This window comes from Neopelma chrysocephalum, unplaced genomic scaffold (genome assembly GCF_003984885.1).
Source record: "Neopelma chrysocephalum unplaced genomic scaffold, ASM398488v2 Primary Assembly neopelma1_345, whole genome shotgun sequence".
NCBI classification, from domain to species: domain Eukaryota; kingdom Metazoa; phylum Chordata; class Aves; order Passeriformes; family Pipridae; genus Neopelma; species Neopelma chrysocephalum.
The window spans coordinates 1031278-1047724 of NW_020898009.1; the positions used below are offsets into that span (position 1 = coordinate 1031278).

At 53.7% G+C, this 16447-nt stretch overlaps 2 protein-coding genes across 5 annotated transcripts in view; one reads left to right on the forward strand and one right to left on the reverse strand.

The window, feature by feature from the left end:
• Positions 1–4451, reverse strand: part of PTPRA (protein tyrosine phosphatase, receptor type A) — a 116744-nt gene extending 112293 nt beyond the window's left edge. The window contains exon 1 of one of the 2 annotated variants that reach the window (XM_027705549.1): positions 4261–4450. The gene's annotated coding sequence lies outside the window, so the exon portion shown is untranslated. Of the gene's footprint in view, positions 1–4260 lie in introns of both variants that reach the window. The other variant, XM_027705550.1, reaches the window with a different exon arrangement.
• Positions 4452–7675: 3224 nt separating this feature from the next.
• MAVS (mitochondrial antiviral signaling protein) lies at positions 7676–16424 on the forward strand. Of its 3 annotated transcripts, XR_003537606.1 has the most exons (8): positions 7676–7731; positions 8368–8497; positions 8608–8782; positions 9140–9366; positions 9835–10396; positions 11432–11580; positions 12100–13529; positions 16412–16424. XR_003537606.1 is itself a non-coding variant. In XM_027705551.1 (7 exons), the coding sequence occupies exons 2-7, from the start codon at positions 8381–8383 to the stop codon at positions 12754–12756; spliced, it is 1887 nt and encodes a 628-aa protein (XP_027561352.1). In that variant the 5' UTR covers positions 7676–7731; positions 8368–8380; the 3' UTR covers positions 12757–13755. The 3 variants fall into 3 exon arrangements, 2 of the variants coding, with proteins under 2 accessions (XP_027561352.1, XP_027561353.1); XM_027705551.1 differs by lacking the exon at positions 16412–16424 and having other exon boundaries at positions 12100–13755; XM_027705552.1 differs by lacking the exons at positions 7676–7731; positions 16412–16424 and adding an exon at positions 7889–8085 and having other exon boundaries at positions 12100–13755.
• Positions 16425–16447: the final 23 nt, after the last annotated feature.

Genomic DNA, 16447 nt, shown 5'->3' on the forward strand with positions numbered 1-16447 from the left:
CCCCCTGCAATGGGCAGGGACACCTTCCACTAGCCCAGGTTGCTCCAAGCCCTGTCCAACCTGGCCTTGGACACTCCCAGGGATGGGGCAGCCACAGCTTCTCTGGGAAACCTGTGCCAGGGCCTCTCCACCCTCACAGGGAAGAATTTCTTCTTTATATCTAGTCTAAATCTACCCTTTTTTAGTTTAAAATTGTTCCCCTTGTCCTATCACAACTTGCCCATATAAAAAGTTGCTCTCCCTCTTTTTTTAAAAGCTCCCTTTAAGTACTGGGAGGTGCTCAAAGGTCTCCCTGGAGCCTTCTCTTCTCCAGGGGAACCCCCCCAGCTCTCCCAGCCTGGCTCCAGAGCAGAGGGGCTCCAGCCCTGGCAGCATCTCCGGGGCCTTCTCTGGGCTTACTCCAACAGGTCCATGTCTTTCCTGTGCTGAGGCCTCCAGACCAGGACACAGCACTCCCCCACCATCACCCCCTCCCTGAACAAACACAGCAACCCCCATCCCAGAGGGGCAGCCCCCAACCTGCTGCACAACAAAACACCTCATGCTGAAAAAAACCCCACATGAGGAAAGTCATCACAGGGGGTTCTGGGCCCATACTGGGGCCTGGAGATGACATTTAAGGTCTCCTAAAGAGGCTGGCCAGAGAAAAGTACAAATGAGCTGCCTCTGGAGCAGTGGCTGGGCAGATGTGTGCGACAGTGGCAACATCCATGGATCCCACAGCACGTTTCCCACAGGCTTTGGCTACACACAGAAGTTTCAAGCACTGACAGGTCCTCACAGTCCAGGCACGTGAGCTGCATCAGAGAAAAAGGGTTTCCAGAGTATTTGTGAGTTTAATGAGAAGCAAGCACTCGTGATGAAAGCCACTCTACCCACTTACAAAAGCTGGAGACATCAGGAAGAACAGGATCAGACCAGCCTCTAGGGATATCCAGGACCAGCTGCTCCAGAGGAATACGCAAGAAATCACTCTGGACAGTTCGGGAATCACTTGCTTATCGCTAAATCTCTTCCTAAGCCCTTCAGATAATGATTAAGCACCAAGGTTCATACCCTATATATTAAATATTAATCCCTTCTAATGTGACTGCCGACGTTCCGGTTATCCGACTCGGATAACCACACACCTCCAACAGCCCACTCCTCTTCCACCCCGAACCACGTAAACACGATGCACAAAACCCAGCAGCGTCCTGTGAGCCAGCCAGAGTCTCCTCAGCCTCTGAGCCTTGAAGCAAAGCAGCTGGATCCCACCGAGAGCAGGAGGGAAGGAGTTAAGAGCAGGACATGAATCAGCCACTGCTATAAATGCGGACATTTCCTACCTCTCCACTCGAGTGTCTCTTCCTGTCCGCAGGCTTTGGAGATGCTTACGGACCTGGTCATGTTTAAATGACTTCCACTGCGACAGGAAAGCCCAGGGATTTGTTTTATTTCCAGAGCAAAATGCGATTTGTGAATGAGCCCAGAAAGCAGCTGCGAGGGCCGAGTGACCTCCCGTCCATGTCACACCAGGCGGCAGCTGGTGCCACTCCTAACCCTATGGAAGCATATGGGCAGTCTGTTCCGTGCAAAATATCACACCTCACACTCCCCAGTGTTCCAGGGCATCACAGAGACCACGAGGGTGCCACCGTGGCTCAGCCGAGCACGGCAGAGGTGACACAACCCGCGCCCTCCACTCTGGGTCAGAATCACAGAACCAGGCTGGAAAAGGCAGAGCTGTGCCTCCTTAGCCTGAGAACAACACAGTGGCACCAGCACCAGGACAGCAGCGCCCTAGAAAAGGGATTCTGTTCCATTCTATTCTATTCCAGCACCTCCCAGGATCCCCACACTGCTTTCACAGAAAAGACCTCCAAGATCATCGAGTCCAACCTGTGACCAATCCCCACCTTGTCAACCAGAGCAGAGCACTGAGTGCCCCGTCCAGTCATTCCTTCAACACTTTCAGGGATGGGGACTCCCATTGCCTTCAACCAACTTTAACCAACCAGTTGCTTTAACCATTTGTTTTTATAAAGATCAGGCAAAAACCCTGGAGCTTCCCACGGGGACACCCCCCCCCCCCAGAAATCTGTCCCACAGGGATGGAGAGGAACATGTGGAGCAGGAAGGTGGCAGCGCCCACCTTCTGCCCTGCACAGACACCGAGTCTCCCTCTCTCTTCCAGCACCCCTGGGATCCTTGGGAAGCTGCAGTCCCTGCTCCCCGAAAACATCCTGGCTCTTCACCTTGGCCCCAGCAGAAGCCACTGGGGGAGCTGGCAGTGCTGTGACCATCCCTGTGGTCTCATTCCTCATCCCAGAGCCCCACATCGAGCCTGTTTCCCAGTCTCTCCGGGAATAACAGCATGAGTTTGCATCTGATGCCTGACAGAGAGAGACAAACCCTCCCTGCAAACCCGGCTGCAGCCACCCTGTGCACAGCCTTCCCTTCCCAGCCACAGGCTGCTGCAGCAACAGGAATTAAAATAAAGATGAAAAACTCCTGTTTGGGCTGCAGTTTTATTTCCTGTTTCTAGAACTCCTTGTACAGGAGGACAAATCCCTAAATATTTCCAAGCATCCTGCATGCTCACGGCAAGCTCCCCCCAGCCACGGCCAGGCGGAGAAGGGATGACTAATTTTTTTAGCATAAGACGCTGCAGAGCGTCCTGTGAACAAGCTCAGTAAATTCCTGAGGCTCCCGGCAAGGACTCCGCCGCTCCTTGCGAAACTTCCCAGCTGGAACCTCACAGCCGAAAAGCCAGAAAACATCGTTCTCTTCCCTCCTCCAACAAACAGAGGTTGGGATTCCTTTCACGACAGTATTTGGATTTTTAATGTCAGTCCATATTTAGCAGGAGGGAAAAAAAGCCTCCCTTCCTTCCTGTCACATTTTCCACCCTCGATGACATCCAAGATGAGGAATAAGCAAGCGCCGGCCGAGGAGGGAGGACGCAGCTACCCGAGCGTGGGAGAGCCTGGAGCGGGGTAGCCCGGACCTTCCCATTTGGGATTCCCATTTGGGATGCACGGAGGCAGTGGCAGGGAGGGGAGAGAACCCTCGGGGAGGGGACAGAGCCCTTGGGGAGGGGACAGAGCTCTTGGACCCCACAGCAAGGAGGGTGCCCCTCAAATGCTCCAGCTTGGAGCATCTCCCGGAGGGATGGTGCAGGCAGGATCCAGGCCACGAGCTCCCAAGCTGGAATATCCCTCCTAAAGCAAGCCTTTGGTCCCGGGCTCAGCCCAGAGCTGCCGAGAGGGCTGTGGCCAGGCCGTGGGCCAGGTGGGTTCCACACTGACTGGATGCCCCAGTGTCCTGCGTGGGGGTGTCCACGGATCCGGGTATCCCGTGGCAGGGAGGCGGGTGGGAGTGGGAGGAGATCGTGGCAATGGTGGTCCTGGCCTGCAGCTCTGTTTCCTGGGTGTCACAGGTGGGTCCACAGCTTGGACCTGTGTTTGTCCCTGTGGGTGCAGCAGGGGAAGGGGCCGTGGGTCGCTGCAGAACCGTGGTTGGAAGTTCATAGAATCATGGAATGGTTTGGGTTGGAAGAGACCTTAAAGACCACCTCGTTCCAACCTTCCACTATCACAGGGACACCTTCCACTATCCCAGGTTGCTCCAAGCCCCGTCCAACCTGGCCTTGGACACTTCCAGGGATGGGGCAGCCACAGCTTCTCTGGGCAACCTGTGCCAGGGCCTCCCCACCCTCCCAGGGAAGAATTTCTTCCCAATCCAATCTAAAACTACTCCCTTTCAGTTCGAAGCCATTCCCCCTTGTCCTGTCACTCCAGGCCCTTGTAGTCCCTCTCCATCTTCCTTGTCGGCTCCCTTCAGGTACTGGAAGGCCACATTTAGATCACCCCGAAGCCTTCTCCAGGCTGAACAATCCCAATTCTCCCAGTCTTTCCACATAGCAGAGGTGCTCCATCCTGCTCTGATCAACTTGGTGGCCTCCTCTGGACTCGCTCCAACGGACCGAGTTCACACGCCCCGATCCGTGATCACTCCTAAACCCCACCGTTATTATTAACGAACGCACACGCACAAATACACGTACAAACATACGCTCAAACATTCAAACATTAAATCCCGCGCCGGGTACGTGGGTGGGGGGTGACCCCCCTCCGCCGCCGCCGCCGCCACGCGTGGGTCGCGCCCCGCGCCCCTTCCATCACCCCCCACGCCACCCCCACGCCCCCGTGCCCGCCCCGGTGGGCGGGTGGGGGGTCACCTGCGCTCCCCCCGCTCACCTGCGCTTCCCCCGCTCACCTGCGGCCGCTGCTCCCGCGCCGGCTCCCGCCCAAACGGCTGCGCTGCGAGGCCGCGGGGGCCGCCCGTAACCATGGAGGGCGCGGCGCGGGCGGGCGCGGGGGGTGCTCGGGGCGCAGGGGAGCGGGGTGCGAGGGAGGGGAAGGGGAGCGGGACGCCCCCGGCGCCCCTCGGGGCTCTCCCGGCGCTCAGCGGCGCCGCCGCCGCCGCCCGCCCGCTGCCGCCGCCATCGCGCGGCTCCGCGCAGGGGGCGTGGCCGGGGCGTGGCCGGGGCGGGGAGTGACCGGTGGGTGTGGCCGAGGGGGCGGGGCTGGTGGGCGTGGCCACACGGGACCCGCGGCGGGGCGGTGCTGCCCCCTGGCGGCGCGGAGGCGGCTCTGCAACCCCCCCCACACCCCCCGCGTCCCGCTTCCCAAAGCTCCAATCGGGAATTCGTATCATGTTTTTGCTATATTATTAAAAATCCCAGAATCAGAAATTTTTAATATATTTGTATCATATTTTTGTGATATTATTTATAGTATTATGCTATATTATCATATTGTTTGCAATATATTATATTATCATATTAGTAGCATTATTATATTAGTTGCATTATTATAATAATAGAAATTACAACATACAATATTACTAGATAGTATACAGTATTAATATATAATACCTAATATTGTACAAGATATAAAATATTAATTATAATAATAATATAATATTTAATATTGGTTTATTATTTACATTATATTAACTATAATTAAACTAGTAATGACAATATACAACACTAACAGATCATATACAATATTCATATACCATATATAATATTATACATAATATAAAATATTAATTATATTAATAGATTGATTATCTTATATTATTATATTATTTTTATTATATTATTTATATTGTTATGATAATAGTAGTTATAATAGTAATTACCAAATACAATATTAACAGATAATATACAATATTCACATATATTGTATTTTATACACATAATATTATACATAATATAAATTATTAATGATAGCCATATCTTTCTTATTTTATATTCTTATATCGTTGATATTGCATTATTTAATTTACTATATTATTTACATTGCTTTGATAACAGTAATTATAATCATTACCAAATACAATATTAACAGATAATATACAGTATTCATACATAATATATAATATCACATATAATATTATGCATAATATTTATAATAATATAAAATATTAATGCTATTGATATATTTATTATTTTAGATTACTTTATTATTGATATTGCATTGTTTATTTTATTATAAGATTTATATTGTTATAATAATAGTAATTGTAATAGTAATTACCGAATACAATATTAATAGAATGTATACAATATTCATACTTCATATATAAAATTATATATGATATAAAATATTGATATTAATATATTTCTTATTCAATATTGTTATAGCATTTATTTCATTTTATTTATATCACTGTAATAATACTAATTATCATAGTAATTACAATATACAATACCAATAGATCTTATACAATATTCATATCTCATATGTAATAATAATATTAATATATTTATTGCTTTGTATTATTTATTATTTTTGTTATCAATAAGATGTTTTAGTAGGATATCACTTACCTTCCAGTACCTGAATGGGGACTGCAGGGAAGCTGGAGAGGGACTCTTTGTTAGGAGCTATAGTGATAGGACAAGGAGTAATGGGTACAGTTTGAAAAAGGGGGAATTTAGGTTGGATATTAGGAAGAAGTTTTTTACTCTGGTAAGACACCGGAACAGGCTGCCCAGAGAGGTTGTGGATGCTCCAACCCTGGAAGTGTTCAAAGCCAGGTTGGATAAGGCTTTGGGCAACCTGGTCTGATGGAAGGTGTGCCTGTCCATGACAAGGGGATGGAACTAGACGGTCTTTAAGGTACCTTCCAACCCTTAAAAATTCTACGATTCTAAGCACAAAAATTTACTAATTTACTGGGTGCAACTGACTGGCCTTTGTTTTTCATTAGCTGAGTTTTGATTGTCATAAAGTCTCTTCTTATTTAGGAATAACTAGAAATATATTCCTTTTTTTTTTTACAATTTAGAGTGAGGAAAGCTGGCTTTACTTAACTATAATCACAGACTGGTTTGGGTTGGAAGGGACCTCAAAGATCATCCAGTTCTATACCCTGCCATGGGCAGGGACACCTTCCACTAGCCCAGGTTGCTCCAAGCCCTGTCCAACCTGGCCTTGAGCACTTCCAGAGATGGGGCAGCCACAGCTTCTCTGGGCAATCTGTGCCAGGGTCTCATCACCCTCACAGGGAAGAATTTCTTTGTCTGTGTTGCACAGTTTATTGTTTAAAATCTAAATGGTATTGGTATGTAGCCTATGCAGAACTCCCTAAATTTGTTCATGGAGTATGACATATCTGCTTGCGAAAACAGTGAGCTGGGTTTCAGTGATCACAGATATTGGAGATATTTGACCTGTAGATTGTTCATCTTCAAGGCTTGAAAAGGAAGGAAGTATTTACAGAATCCCAGGATGGGTCAGGTTGGAAGGGCCCACAGTGGCTCATCTGGTCCCACCTCCCTGCTCAGGAAGGGCCGTCCCAGAGCACACGGCACAGGATTGTGTCCAGATGGTTCTGGAATATTGCCAGTGAAGAGACTCCACACCTTCTCTAGACAATCTGTTCCAGTGCTCTGCCACCCTCAACGTAAAGAAGTTCTTCCTTGTGTTGAGGTGAAACTTGTAGTGGTTTAGTTCATGGTCACTGCTCCTTGTCCTGTCGCTGGGCACCACCAAAAAGAGTCTGGCACCGTCCTCTGACACTCCTTGGAGATATTAGTATGGATTTATGAGACCCCCTCAGTCCTGTCCTCTTCCTTTCTCTTTCCCTTTCCTCTTCCCCTTTCCCTTCCCTTTCCCCTTTCCCTTCTCTTCCCTTCCCCTACCTTTTCCCCTTTCACTTTCCTTCCCCTTCTTTTTCCCTTCCCTTTTCCCCTTCCCCATTCCTCTTTGCTTCCCCTTTCCAATTCCCTTCTTTTCCCTTTTCCCTTTTCCCTTTTCCCTTCCCTTCCCTTCCTTTCCCTTCGCCTTTCCCTCTCCCTTTCCCTTTCCCTCTTCCTTTCCCTTTCCCTTTCCCTCTTCCTTTCCCTCTCCCTTTCCCTTTCCCTTTCCCTTTCCCTTTCCCTTTCCCTTTCCCTTTCCCTTTTCCCTCTCCCTTTCCCTTCCCCTGACTAACCAGGCCCAGCTCCCTCAGCCTCTGCTCCTAGGACAAACGCTCCATTCCCTCAATGCCTCCCAGCCCCGCTCCAGGATCTCCGCGTCCGCCTCCAGTCCTGAGGGGCCCGGAACTGGACACGCCCCGCTGTCAATCACGCCTGTCAATCACCGTGACGAGCGTACGCTCCGACCAATCAGCGACGGCCGCGACGCGCCGTGGGCGGGGCCGGAGTGGAGCCGGGCGGTGGCGGCGGCGGCGCAGGTGAGGGGGGGCCCTGAGGGGCCCTGAGGGGCCGTGAGGGGAGCGGGCGGTGCGCCGGGGCCGCTCCGACCCCCGCGGCCGCCACAGCCCCCGCAGAGACCCCCGGGGGGCCGTGCCAGGGGGATCTGTGAGCGGGGACCCTCCCGGGGCTTCCTCGGGGGGTGAAGGTCGCGCTGAGGGCGGGGGGGGCCCTGCCGTAAGCGGGCCGCTATTCCCTGTGGGAAGGAGCCTCCTACACCTTCCCCTTTGGCTTTTCCATCGCCTGTGGGGGATCCCAGCCGTGTCCTCTATCGTCTGTGGTGGCCCTGTCGCCTGTCGTGACCCTGTCGCCAGGCCGGCCCCCAGCCCGGCGGGGTAGATCCAGACAAACAGAGTGGGAATAAACACGGGCTGGGCGATGGCAGAAGGGAGCGAGGTTTGTGGAAGTGAAGCCGAGAACTGAACTTTAACCCGAGCGTTGTCTCTGTGCGTGTTTTCCGCACGGAATTTCCCCTGTCGGGAGGCTGTGTGCCCGTGCCAGGGATACGGGTGTCTGTGCCAGGGATACGGGTGTCTACGGAACAGCCTGAGCTCCTGGAGACAACCCGACCGTCACCAGCAGCCTCTGCTCACCTTAAGGTCTCTGTCTCTCTGTAGGTGCTGAGCCAGGATGGGTTTGGCCGAAGACAAAGTGTACAGCCACATTATGAGGAACCTCAGGCATTTCGGGACTATCCATGTGGGGTCGCTGGCTGATTCCCTGACCTGCCTGGTCGATTCTGACAGAGTAATTTCCTACTTCCCCGAGCCCTGCCATGCTCCTTCCCCAAAGGGAATGTACAGCTGCCTTGCCCCTAAGCTAGACCCTCTCTTAGATGCCCTGTGTGTTTTTCCTAGGATGAACTCCACGCCCGGGAGGAGATGCGGGGCACCCAGGCCACCGTCTTCAAGTTTTATCAGCTCCTGAGATGCCGGAAGGACTGGGTGCAGGATCTCATCCAAGCCCTGCGCCACAACAACGCAGGACACCTGGCCGATGAGGTGCAGGAGGTGTATGACACCTGGAAACTCCGTACGTAGCCTTGTCCTCCCTAGATGCTGCCCTGGGAAGCTGGTGGAGGTGGGGAGCCGAAACACATCACTGAGCAGCTGGTCTCTGTCCCTGCCTTGGTGTCTGAGGGGCTGGGGGTGTCTGACCATCCCTCACCATGGTGACATGTCTGAGGGTGATGAGGTCCTTCTTTGAAGGTGCCTGGGTTGGTGGTGGGCTGGGGTTCTCACCTGGAGGGAAGGTGGAGAGATGAGTGAAGGGGTACTGTGGGCTTGGCCATTGTGGGCACATGCAGGGCTGCCTCGGCCCCATGCTCATCCTCTGCTTCCTCAGCTTTTCCAGCAGTGTTCCTGCTCATGATCCCCTTGACTCCTCCAGGTCCCTCAACTCCTGCCGCTGACTCCTCCCTTCACAACAATGCCCGTCCCTCCGCCTCCTCCATCAGTGCCCAGACACCATCCCTGCGGCCGAATTCTGCTCCGAGAGCCCCGCTGGCTGAGCAGCCTCGCCGGGACCTGCCCGTTGGTGACCATCCACCCGTCCTGCCCAGTGCTGCCACCACCACGAGCACGGATCAGGAGGCCAGAATTCCGGTGCAGGAATCGGTGAGCGGGGCACATGTTGGATGGGGACGCAAAGGTCCCTTTTGGACCTTTTGGTGGGGTGTGGGGAGCCTGTGGTAGGGCCAGACTCGTTCAGGGCCACCCCAGGCAGACTCTCACTGCTGATCTCTGCTGCATCTGGTAACTTAGAGGTTATATATGGCCTTGTAACTGCTCCCCCTCCTGCCTTTCCTTTGTGGGGGGAGTGCAGGGTCTGCTTAATTAGTCCAGGCTCCCCTCTAGGCTCCCCTTCCCACCTCCCCTCCATGGGGGTGTGCAGGCTCCACTCCATTAGTCCAGGCTCCTCTCCACAGCCCCTGACCCTTGTGTGAGATGTGGTGGGTGTCAAGCAGATACCCCAGAACCCCTTCATCAGCAGCCTTGCGGGGGCCACTGCTCAGGGTTTGGGGCGCCCTGGTGATCCCAGACCCCTCTTACTCCAGTGATTTAACACAGCTCATTTCCTTCCAGCTCCCTAAAAAACTCCTGGAGCAAGAGAGTCTCCGGCCAACTCCACCTGGGAGCTCAGTCTGTGCTGGAGCGAGCGGAGAGGGACAGCTCTCCCACCCCGGTGATACCATGCAGGGGTCAGTGGGGACCCCCGGGGTGGCCAGTGAGTCTGTGCCATCAGCTGTGCCCCCGGAGCAGGGCCGGGACTGGCTGAGCCGCCGACCGGTGTGTGTGGACAACGGGTGTTTTGGGAATGCCAACCACCTGCACCGCAGGGCGCCGGGCCTGGCACTGGGCAGGGCTCTTCCAGCGAGGGAGCCCAGTGCCACTCACAGCCCCGAGCAGCCCCGCAACGAGCCCGAAGAGCACTCGGACGAATCTACAGAATTTCCCCCGAGGCCGGAGGGGGCCGCTCGTGGTGTGGGGCAGCAGTCCCCAAACTCACTACCAAAAAAGCAGCCTGTGCTGAGCTCTGGGCCTCCGAGCAGCTTCGTGGATGTACGCAGCCCCCTCCTCATACAGGAGCAGTTTGATGCAGAGGAGAAGCGGGTCCGGATGCTGCAAGAGCACGGAGGGGATGGAGGTGGGTTTCCTTCCTGGCGGAGCCACGTAGCCACTGGGAAGCAGGAGGTGCTGCTGAAAGCCCCTCATTGCAGGAAAGAAATTAGGATGCTGGAGTGTGTTCAGAGAAGGGAACGGAGCTGGGGAAGGAGCACAAGTCTGATGAGGATTGGCTGAGGGAGCTGGGGGGGCTCAGCCTGGAGAAAAGGAGGCTCAGGAGGGACCTTTTGGCTCTGCAACTCCCTGACAGGAGGGGGGAACCAGGTGGGGATCAGGCTTTGCTCGACAGAACAAGAGGAAATGGTCTCAAGTTGTGCCAGGGAGGTTTAGGTTGAATATTAGGGAAAATTTCTTGACAGAAGGGGTTATCAAGCATTGGGGCAAGCTGCCCAGGGTGGTGGTGCAGTCACTGTCCCTGGAGGGATTTAGAAGATGTGTAGATGTGGCACTTGGGGACATGGGTTAGTGGTGGCCTTGGCAGTGCTGGGTTAAGGGTTGGAACAGAATGGAACAGAACAGACTATTTGGTTGGAAATGAACCTACAGTGGTCATCTCACCCAACTGCATTTTAATTGTTTCTGTCAGTGGGGCAACTTTGGGGTGTGAAACTTCTCCCCCTCCCTTAGTCTGCAGAGATGTTTGTGTTCTGTGTCTGGGGGAATTTTAGCATCTCTTGCATCCCTTGCCTACATGGGCTTCATAGAATAGAATGAAGCTCTGCCCTCCCCTCCAGGGTCTCAGGAGAGAGAGATACCTATCCTTCCCAGCCTGTTCCCCTCCACCATATGGGATCAGCACTTCCTGGGTGGGAGGATGTGGAGCCTTAAAAACCTCTGTCTCCCTTGATACTCCCCAACCCTGCAGCCCACCCTGGGTGAGTTGCCTGTAGCTGCCAGGAGAGCTTGGATGCCATTGCAGATCCAGAGCACTGTGTCCTGCTCCCTGTGTGACCTCCTCAGCTTGGGGACTGTCCTGTCACAGTGTCCTTGAAGAACAGCAAAACTCGCCTTTTAGGCCTCCTGGTTAACACAATATGCTTTGTTTTCTCCCCAACAGACAGTTCCATAGGAACAACCACCCTGGTCGCTCCCCCTGTGCCCAGAGGCACTTCCCCGTCCTATGACACCTCTGTGAAATCTGTACCAGAGAAGAAACCGCCTGCTGGGAACAGAGCTGGCAGCACCTATTCCATGCCGACGGAGAAAGTAGGTGACCTTCCCTCTTGCCACATTCATTTCATCCAGATTCTTGTGAACTCCCCCTGGCTGGGAGATTTTCTACTGCAGTGTCACATTTTGAGCTGGTGGCGAGTTTATTCCGGGATTTTTTCCTCCCACTGTGTTCATGTTCCCATTCCAGCATTTTGCTGCATAAGAGAAGGAAGCCAAGCTCTGTTGGGCTTTGACTCCTTATTTCCCCTCCCTGACTTGCCAGTCAGTCTCCTGCCTTCCAGGTGCTGCTTTCCACCCCTCTCCTCACTGCCTGGCTCCCCTTCTTTCCTTCCAATATCTCCCCTGAATCCGAAAGGTTCCCTGGAGCCCCAGCACCTCCCTGCTCCACTCGCACTCCCAGCCCTGGGAGTTACCTGTGACCCAGCCTCGCTGTTGGTGGCAGGAGATGTGGGGACCGAGCGCTGAGCTGCGTTTGTCCTGTGATGTGTGTGCCCAAGACCAGGCCAATGGGAGATTCCCATGGCACCCACCCCCTCTCCTTGTCTCCCAAAGGTGTTCCCAGCCTCGGCAGCCCCTCTCCTAGGCCCAGCTGTGGTGGGAAGCTCCGAAGGCACGGCTGGGAGATCGGCCTCCAGGGTGAGCTCTGTCACGAATATCTGGGCTCCATCCTGCAGCAACACAGAGGAGAATGTGGAGCTCAGCAAGCCGGGCGTCCTCGTCTCCGTTGCTCCGGGGGACACAGAGGTGCCTGGCAGATGCCCGGGCTCTCAGGGGCCCAACAACCCCAATTCCGCCGCCTCCAACAGCCTCGGCCTCAGCAGCGACCCAATCCTAGTGAGCAGGGATAGCTCGGAAGGAGCGTTCTCCAGAGGCTCCTTGGCTCCAGCGGCTCGTGCAGACCCCAGGGGACAGGAGGCAGCTGGAGCAAGCAGAGACTCCCGTTCCACTCCGAGCTGGGACACCCATGAGGTCCGTGTGGATCATTACCCCAGCGTCCAGCTCGGAGCCGGCAATGACGGAGTCGGTCCGCTTGGAAGCCCTCCGGATTTCGACTCCAGCAGTGGCTGTGGCGCTGCCACCAGCCCGTCTCAGGCCAAGGTCCCCTCGGGGGACAGCAATGGCCCGTCCCTGCCGTACATCCTCCCAGCCGTGGGCATCGCTGTCATCTCCGCCGTGGCATTCCTGGTGTACGCTCGGCTCCAGAAGTAGCAGCCGGGATGTCACGCAGCCGGGACGATTCCTCTGGCAACAGGATTCTGGTCAATGCATTTGAAGCCTGAAGAGCAGTGGGCGAATGGTAGGGGTGTGGTTAAATCTCTTTCCGGAAGGTTCTGCTGGAAGAGGCCTTGGTACAGGATGCTGTTGCGTTTGGATCTGTTCCATCCAATTTCCCAACCATCTTCTTTTTACACCCATGGAGAGGGTCTCTCCAGGGCAATCCCTTGAGTCAGAAAAGTCCTTGTGGCGATTCTCCACGTCTTCCTTGTTTGGTCCCAGGAGGCCCCAGGGAAGCATGCACTGGTGATCCAAAGGGTGAACCCCTGGGTGCCTTTGGGCAGTGCAGCCAGGAGCGGTTTTGCAGATATCCTGTAACAGCAGAGCTGGTTTTCTTGGCTCTGCTCCTCTTGGCTTGAAAACATGCCCGAGGATTGGTGCAGGAGCCTTCACCAGGTGTCTCACGTTCAGTTTGCCTTACTTGGTATCTCTGGCTCTGCCAGGCACTTTTGAGGGGCTCTGCAGCTCCTTCTGGGATCCCTCCATGCCGCACTGACCCTGGGGATAAACATGAAGGTCAGGAGAGAGCCGCATCTAACCAGCGTTCCTGAGGATGGGCCTCCTTGCACCCCCTCCAGGCAGGGAATCGGGGTTCTGCTTTAATAGGAATGTTTTAGGCAATGCCTGCATTAAGCAGACTTGGTCCTACACAAGGTTGTAGGGTATCTTTGATCTTTAGGCTGGATTTTGGGAGCGTGGCTGGAAGGGTGGATGGAGTTCTCACCCTTCCTGATACCTGCTGCTGTGGTATAGGAATATAGGAAGCTTGTGCCCAGGCTGGGACACAAACAGGATCAATTGCACACTGCAGGGAGGCCACACAGGAGTCTGAGGTGCTCTGGGCCAGGGGAGACATTCTAGCACCTTCCAGTACCTTAAGGGGCTCCAAGAGAGCTGGAGAGGGACTTTGGGCAAGGGCCTGAAGGGACAGGACAAGGGAGAATGGCTTCCCACTGCCAGAGGGAAGGGTTAGATGGGATATTAGGGAGAAATTCTTGGTTTTGACGGTGGTGAGGCACTGGCTGGCACACGTTGCCCAGAGAAGCTGTGGCTGCCTCATCCCTGGAAGTGTTCATGGCCAGGTTGGATGGAGCTTGGAGCAACCTGGAGCAATGCTCCTAATTTAGGCTATTGCTTCTTCCCTGCTCTACTGTGTTACAGAACCACAGAATGGGTTGGAAGGGACCTTAAAGACCATCTCATTCCACCCCCCTGCCATGGGCAGGGACACCTTCCACTAGCCCAGGTTGCTCCAAGCCCCGTCCAACCTGGCCTTGGACACTTCAAGAGATGGGGCAGCCGCAGCCTCTCTGGTCAGCCTGTGCCAGTGCCTCACCACCTTCACAGGGAAGAATTTGTTCCCAATATCCTATCTAACCCTGCCCTCTGGCATTGGGAAGACATTCCCCCTTGGCCTGTCCCTCCATGCCTTGTCCCCAGTCTCTCTCCAGCTCTCCTGGAGCCCCTTCAGGCCCTAAAAGGGGCTCTCAGCTCTCCCTGGAGCCTTCTCTTCTCCAGGGGAACCCCCCCAGCTCTCCCAGCCTGGCTCCAGAGCAGAGGGGCTCCAGCCCTGGCAGCATCTCTGGGGCCTCCTCTGGACTCTCTCCAGCAGCTCCACGTCCTTGTGCTGTTCCCAGGGCTGCAGGCAGCTCTGCAGGGGGGTCTCACCTGAGCAGGCCAGAGGGACAGAATCCCCTCCCTCAAACCCATATGTCCAGTAACTTGTCCTGAATTCCTGCTGTCAGCTCAGCTTTCCAAAATCCATCCTTCCTGCTGGCGGGGAGCAGGAGGAAGGTCATCTCCCTGGAGCCTGGCTGCCAACTGCAGCCTTTTGTGCCCAGAACTGGGCCTGTGGTGGGAAAGGTCCATCCTGTGATGGAATGGCTGCTCCTCCCTCCTAACACTTTCCCTGTGCCCAAAAATCCAAGAAGTGCCTCTGTAAGCCACTAAGGACACTAAATGCATGCAGAGAGGTGTCGATTCTGGTGTGATGGGGCTGTTCTCCTGGGAGAACTCGAGATGTTCTTTCCTTGCTCAGTGCCCACCGCTGTACCCATGAGAGGAAGGAACAGTCCTTATAAACACTCCTGTCTGCCAGGAGTAGGAATATGGGAGCTGCTCTCCCTGTTTAAGACAACAGGGTTATCATTCCCTAAAAAGAGGGGACACCTGCCTTCTCCACACTTCAGGGTACATCCATGAGATCCCAACCAGCAGCATCCATACCAAGGCCATCTTCTCTGACGCTTTACTTGCCTGCAAAATTCTTCCCGTGTTTTTCCATATTTTATAGCAACAGCTTCTCTGCTTTGCCTTTTGATGTCAAATTTCTCCTGTGAAACAGCTGGTCTGTCACCACCTCGGACCAGGGAGAAGCACACATTCGGATTTCTGCTGTGAAGTGCCGGGATTTTCACAGTCATTACGTAGCACTTTAAAGCCCCACGGGGCAGGAGATGGAGCAGGAGGGAGCTGTGTCCCTGCACATCTTTTACTAACAGGACAAAAGGCCTTTTACTAACTGTAATAAATTGGTTTGATGCTTCACACCCGACTTCCTGTGAGTTTGTGAGATGAGGAGCAGGAGGGGATGCTCTGAAGGGCTCTGCTGGCAGTGACACAGAGAGACTGAGGACACTGGTGTCAGGAAGAGGTGACAGGATTTGGGACAGATTCCAGACCTCATTTTGGAGCAAGCATGAGTCCTGTTCCAGAGGATGCCCACCACAGCAAGTCCTCCTATTGGTGGTTGGATGCCCAGGACGAAGACAGGGAAGGTGGTTCCCAAGGCAGCTGAGCTGTGGAAGTCAGGGTACTTGGCCCTGGCTCACGCCTGTGTCCTTTTTGGGGACAAACAGGAAGCTTTTGGGACAGAACAGCCCTTTCCATGCCCTTTCCATGCTGCCTTTTCCACAGGAGGCTCCCGAGGGCTCTGCTGTGGTACTCCATGAACTCCCCTCGTTTTCCGAGCTTTCCTGCTTTCCCAGCTCCAGCTCTTACAGCCCAGGTATGCGAAACGTGTTCAAAATACTCAGAGCTTTGGGCAGTGGAGCTCAGCCAGTCTCTTTTCCACCCAAATGAAGCCAACGCTGTTCTGAAGGAGGTTATTTGTGTTCAGAGGGCTCATCCTTTGTGTCCTATCAGTGCCAACCCCATTTATCCCCTTCCTCCACTCACCCAAAAGGATATTAAACCACACCAACTAAATCTGACTGATCCTTTTGTTTCCATCCTGGCAATCAGAATTCAGAGAATTCTCAGGGAAATCACCCCACCTTTGTAGGAGGTCGGTGGCTGATCCCTCTGGTATCGAGTTAATGCCCGAGGATTGCAGTGAGCTGGGATTACCCTGGGGCAAGTGAGGAGCACTGCAGGTCGCTGGGCTGCAGTGCCAGGCTTGGCCACGCTCGGGGTGTGCCAGACAACAATTAACATTCCCCCTGGGAACCTCTGTCCTGTTACAACCGGGAGACTCTTTTCCTCTTGGATTTCCATCCTTTTTGGTTGTTGCTTACCCTCCTCTTCATGGTCACCTCAGTTTTTCTGCTGCCTGGGTGTTTCCTGCTGTGGTTGATAAATGTGAGGTCAGGATCTGAAGAGCGGGATGCACAGTATTGGAATTATG